General features: G+C 38.5%; 1 protein-coding gene across 2 annotated transcripts; it reads right to left on the reverse strand.

The window, feature by feature from the left end:
* Positions 1-2,709: 2,709 nt before the first annotated feature.
* On the reverse strand, positions 2,710-5,662 carry LOC108329843 (protein EDS1L). 2 transcript variants are annotated; one of them, XM_017564192.2, is made up of 4 exons: positions 5,453-5,662; positions 4,987-5,336; positions 4,008-4,790; positions 2,710-3,612 (listed from the first exon to the last, which is right to left on the reverse strand). In XM_017564192.2, the coding sequence occupies exons 2-4, from the start codon at positions 5,323-5,325 to the stop codon at positions 2,881-2,883; spliced, it is 1,854 nt and encodes a 617-aa protein (XP_017419681.1). In that variant the 5' UTR covers positions 5,326-5,336; positions 5,453-5,662; the 3' UTR covers positions 2,710-2,880. The 2 variants fall into 2 exon arrangements, with proteins under 2 accessions (XP_017419681.1, XP_017419679.1); XM_017564190.2 differs by having other exon boundaries at positions 4,987-5,662.
* Positions 5,663-6,059: the final 397 nt, after the last annotated feature.

A 6,059-nucleotide genomic window follows, 5' to 3' on the forward strand; every position in this document is an offset into this window, starting at 1 on the left:
CAGCGCCCACCGGTGTTGGTTTCTCTCTTATCTAGTGCTATCAAAATGGGTTAGAATTCATGGGTCAACTTGGCCAACCACAGGTCGGATCGAGTTTGGTTTGAAAAATGTAGTTTTTTCTATACGGGTCAATTTTCAACCTAGGTCACTTAGAACTCAGCTCACTCAGGTTGAACTAGTGGTGAGCCGGGTTGGTTCACTATCGCACCTAGTTTAATTTAATTATTTATTACTTTGTGATTCAATCTTATTAGTTAACATTTTTTTTATTGTATTGTAAATGGAGATAAAGAATAAAATGTTTCAAGAGAGAAAAGTATTATACATTTATCCATTGAAGACTCTAATCTTATAAATGGATAAGTGACACGAAAATTATCAATATTAGAAACTAATTTATTCGTTTTTTGAGCTTGCTTTTTAGATTACATTTGAGTTGTATGTTACTTTTTTTTTGAGTTGTCTTTATAGCTTAACATGATTTTAGTCTGAAATTTATTTAGATTTAAAAACAATTCGTTCCACCCACCTGTGGTAGGTCGAGTTAGATTTAAATTTTTTCGACTTGCATATAAGTGAGCTGGGTTGAGTTAGTTCACTAAATAGTCAACCCATGGAAGGTCGGACCAGGTCAGATCGGATAACCTGTTTTGATAGCACTACTTGTGCCCACCATCAATGGACATCGATTTTGCCTAGGACCGACGTCTTTTGACATCATTTTTATTTACTCCGACATCAAATTGACATCTCGACTAAGATGTCAAAGTTTGAACTGACATTAAAAGTAGAAAATAATGAACATCAAAACTTATTTTGCAAAGTGCTATGTTCATTTATTTTTTCATGTTTGAAACCAAAATATATGAAAGTTTCAAAAAATTATATTCAAAGATTAAAAACATATTTTAGTCTATAGTATATATAGATAGAGGATCACATTATAACAAAATATAATTACTAGTTAAAGATCCTATTTATTTTAAGACTCTAATATTTTAACAATATTTTTTTAACAACATTTTAACAATAGATTACGTGTAACTATTTTATTGGTCCGTATATTTGAAACGGACCAATCACAAACTACACGTAAGCTATTGTAAAAAAATTATCAAAAAAAATTGTTAAAATATCATTCTCCTTTATATTAATAACACATTAACGCTACTACTTTTAAAAATATTATAATGAAACACACTCGAAGATTTTGGTCTTTCATGAAGTCTTGAAGAAAAAAAACTTGTCATCAATTTAAGCAATCTCCACTAGTACAATAAAGTATAAAGGCACCGGTTGTAAATGTTCATAGGCCTCGGTTCTACAACCGAGGCATTCGGAGACGAAGTAAAAAGATGAAGTTATATGCTTCGGTTATTGACCGAGATAAATAAAAACAGAAATATGCCTCGGTTATCTAAGAATCGAGGCAATAACGTGTGTGTGTGTTTTTTTTTTCAGACTTTCTTCGTATATGCCAACCAAACTCAATTTCTCATTCAGCTCCAGAATCTAACACAACGAAGAACAACCAGAATTTAACACAACCAAGAACAACCAAAATTTAACACATCCAAGAACAAGAAAATCTTAACAGAAATGAAACAAATCCCAGTATTACAACAACCAATAATCGTCAACAATCTGTCTACAGATGCAGCAAAGATTATGAACTCACCAATGTCCAAATTACAACCCACAAATTACAAATTACAATGACAAAAAAATCAGATTCAGAAACTCAGATTCAGAGATATGAAGATGGATGAAGAAACTCAGAAGAAGAGACGAAGAAACTCTGAAGGTGACCTTCGCTGTGGCCTCCTTCCGCGAATCCTCCATCCACCGCCATAGATCTGCCCTCCGCCCCTCCATGCGCGCAGATCTGCTCTCCGTCCACCGCCACAGATCGCGCGTCCTCGCCGCCGCTGCGTCCTCGTCGCCGTTGCGTTCGCGGTGTGACCTAGCCGCCACCTTGCCTCCACACAGAAACCACCGCGATTCGTAGATCGATGAACCTCCCACCAAACGCCTTAGATCGCGCCTCCCCTCCGCTTTCGACGCCGGCCACCATCGCGACTCCCCTCCGATTTCGAAGCCGGCCACCATCGCGCCCCCTTCGCTTTCGACGCCGGCCACCATCGCGCCTCTCCTCCGCTTTCGACGCCCGCCACCATCGCGTCTCGTCCTCGCACCGTGGCTGTCAAGTGGGAGAGGAGAAGAGAGATCGCGCCCTCTCTGTTTCTGCCGGATGAGAGTGAGATGAGAGTGGGATGAGGAACGAACAAGAGGGGAGATGAGAGTGAGATGAGAGTGAGACGAGAGTGAGATGGGGAAGAACGAGAGTGAGACGAGAGGAAAGAACGAGAGGTGAGATGAGAGTGAGATGAGTGTCAGAGGAAAGAAGAGGAAAAAGGGAAAAAGCGGGGCAGGTGCTGATTTGACCAGATAATAGGTCTCGGTTTTATCTTTAACCGAGTTAATAGGAAGGAATAGGAAGGGGTTTAGGCACCGATTTCGTAGCAAACCGAGGCGGTAGTTACGTTATACGCACCGGTTTTGTGTTAACCGAAGCAATATGACTTTTCGACTTCGGGTTGGATGGAGACCGAGGTATATAACCTTGTACGCTTCGGTTTCTCAATAACCGAAGCGTATATGGAGCATCAAAATTCGCTTTTTGTACTAGTGCTCATCCCAAACAGATGGTAGTATTTAACAGATTTATTTAGTATATCAGTCTGAATGACTTACGATTCTCACAAGTCAGACAAAACTTGGGAATGATACATAAACAAAAGGAATACAAAGTTAGAAAACAACATTGAACCAGCTAGCACAGGTTCATGACGATACACATGAAAAGCTCTATAGTTAAAATTAAAATCCTTTGACATTGGCAAGAAGAGCAGTTATGTTTGCCTTGTTTTCAGGAGGCAGAATTTCATAGAATTTAATGAAGCTAGGGTCCTTGGAGAAAGTATCCTTGGTGAGTTCGTTTTCATCAGTCCACTTTTTAAGGTCACGTTGAAGTTGCTCAACCCTTTCCCTGACTTCATCAAAAGCCTTCTTGCTATTGATCCAGCTATGAAGCTCTTCCACTTCAGCCCAGAAGGAGGATTCAGTGATGGGAACAGCTTTTGGCTCCCTCTTCGCATGCTCCAACCATCTTTGACTGTATCTGTATCGTTTTGGTCTCGCCCTGATCATGTAAGGTCCCGTGTCCTCGTTCTTCAAATGCCGATGGTAGTTCGCTATGTCTAAAGGCTCCACAAGGCGACGAAAGTTGGTTCCACGTTGAATCCATTCTTTCTTCCCTTCAAACTCATCTGGGAGTTCATACCTCTTCAGCATCTCAATCACCTCATCCCATACCCCTGCCAGCACTAGCCTCTTCACATTTGCTTGGAAGTCGTTTTCCTCCTTCTGCACCTTAAAAGCATCGTAGTATCCTGTTCCCTTTTGCACCTCGCATGATGTTTTGTAGTTCTCCAGATACCTCATGCTCGCCACAGCTTTATCCTCAAACTCCTTACTGATCTTCTCCTCGTTTTTCTTTTTCTGCTTTTGCAACTCACCTGCTGCTCGTAGACACAGCCTTGCTCTTGTGCTCTGCCATGTAAACCGTAAGTCATCACTCATTATGCTTCAACTATAGCAGTATGTATTATAGGATCAAACGAGTAACTATGTTTTGACAGAGAAAACCTCGTTTAAGTCCATGTCTCGATCCACTTGAATCATTTATAATAACCCTTTTGATACTACTATACTACTATACTATAAATAGTTAAATTTTATCAATCCTACTTGTGAAGAGGAATTTACATTTCATCACACTACTTTATATTTCCACCTGACACAATATTTAAGAGAAATTTATACTGAATGGTGATTAGATTGATGTGATTTAACTTCTATAAAAAGTTACAAAAGTTCAGTTTACACAAGTTTATCACCTGCTGTTATTTGATTCTAGGTATGTAGAAAGTTCAAAAAATTATTACCAGTCCAAGGCCATCCAAAGCTGCGCTAATTGTTGCAACATCACTGTCAGAGCCATCAGCAGACAAGGGAAGTTGCTCAAGTTGTTCCAGGTATACTATATTCTGCATTCCCAAGCTATCTTCCAACTCAGCCTCATAGGACAGGTGTTGCGATATGCTATCTTTGGCAACTTCTGGAAGTTCTGCCAAATCGCTTAGCTGAGCAGTGTGGAATAACAGTTGCAAAACGGCATCAGAGTTTTTCACCACAATCAGCTGTCCATTTCCATTGCAGAAAATGTATGTTCCGAATGGCCTATAAGGACTCAAGTCAACAAAGTTTGCCACTGTCTCAAGTAACAAATTTGTGCTGCCCATGAGAATGCACGCAGCATGGCTTGTAACACTGGCTGTGTTTCTCATCACAGATGAGAAAAATTCAGCTGCTTGTGGTGAATCTTGGATGGAAGTTTTGAACTTGGGATTCAAGGATTGGAAAATAGAACCAAAAGTTTTCTCAATACAAGATACGGGAGCAAGCAAAATCCGTGGCACTATGTCATATCTCAAAACAAAATGTATGAAATAACGAGACCAGTTTTCTCTCCTTGAAGCGTGAGAGAGAATATGATTACCAATTAAGGGAGACCCAAAAGTGACACAGAAGGGTGGTTTAGGTTTTTGAGTTTTGGTTGGATTAAGATATTCTTCCAAGGTCCAAAATGTTGCAAATACTGCCATAGCAGCACCAGAGGAATGCCCCGTAAACACCACTTGTTTCCCATCTCCTATAGCCTTGTTTACCTACACATTTTGACAGTTTATTCCTTAATGTAATTAACCAAAAATAGAAAGCATCACGCTAACTGAAAAAAAAAAAACTGAACATGTCTTGGTATATAGGCACGATGATTTCGAAACTACACGTAAGTTTCAACACGTGGAACTAATCCAAAGAAATAACAAACAACATAAGCTAACAAACATCAGTTAAAAATACCTCGGATTTAAATGGGGTGGCTTTGAATATATGGTCGAATCTCTTTGCGAAGCCTTGGTTCACCAAAGCAGCTTCGTCGTTACCAATACTTCTGAGAGAAGGGAACAGGGTAAGATCTATCTTAGTTTCTCCATAGGGTTTGTTAACAAACCATTCAGTGGCATCCCAAGATCCTGAGAAGCTGAAAACATGGTAAGTTCCCGAAGAAATTTGAACCTTTTCGTAAAAGTAGAGCTTGTCTTGTGTCTTGTGCTTGTGAGCTTTGAAGGCTAAACCACATACCCTCTTGATGACATCTTCCTTCAATCCTATGTTGTCTCCTAGCGAACCTCCAGCCATGCTGTCCTCTTCTGCAAGACCGTGCAGTTTCGGAAATTTCTGTTCTTTAGAGTTTTCTTGCTTTGTATTTCAAAAATGATGCAACTTCAAACTATATAATGAAGGAGAGGACATGGATTTAAATTACCGAATTGACGAAGACTTTTGCAGTTTTGGATGCTTCGCTCTTGCTTGATTGGTTTCTATCGAAATGGGAATAGAATAAAAAAAAAACAAATTGATGATGAAGTCTTGGGAGGGGTAGAAAAAGTCATTCACCAATCAAAGCGAGGCAAGTCTCAGGAAGCTACTTGTGACTTTGATCTCTGTTTCTTGGAGCTTGCTAATCTTAGGAATGAACTTTTGTGCTTGGTTATCCAAGGAAATGGATAGGAAAATACATAAAACAAATATGAGAAAAGAGAAAATCCATAGAAAGTAAACCGTCTTATTGGATTGTCTCATTAAGTAAAAATTAAAAGAAGAAGCAATTAACCAATTTCATTACTAAAATATGAACGAATGATAATTTAGTGTTTGAAAACAAATTAAAGCTTTCATTTAGTAATTGAATATATACGATTCGATAATTATCAAGATGTTAGATTTTTCTAAGATTATTTTTGCTATAAAGTAATAATTTTAAGAAATAGATTGACTCTTAAATTGTATTTTTAAAGACTAAACACTAAACCACAAACTAATTTTTATATTTTACATAATTAGAAAATAAATCGCATTTTTTCAAATTATAT

Source organism: Vigna angularis, chromosome 4 (assembly GCF_016808095.1).
Source record: "Vigna angularis cultivar LongXiaoDou No.4 chromosome 4, ASM1680809v1, whole genome shotgun sequence".
NCBI classification, from domain to species: domain Eukaryota; kingdom Viridiplantae; phylum Streptophyta; class Magnoliopsida; order Fabales; family Fabaceae; genus Vigna; species Vigna angularis.

Excerpts from the sequence above, each read along its gene's own strand:
- LOC108329843 (XM_017564192.2), bottom strand. The coding sequence starts at position 5,325 with ATGGCTGGAGGTTCGCTAGGAGACAACATAGGATTGAAGGAAGATGTC. Across the intron at positions 4,791-4,986 it reads CCACCCCATTTAAATCCGAG|GTAAACAAGGCTATAGGAGA; the intron begins GTATTTTTAACT and ends CAAAATGTGTAG. Across the intron at positions 3,613-4,007 it reads CTTTGGATGGCCTTGGACTG|AGCACAAGAGCAAGGCTGTG; the intron begins GTAATAATTTTT and ends TTTACATGGCAG.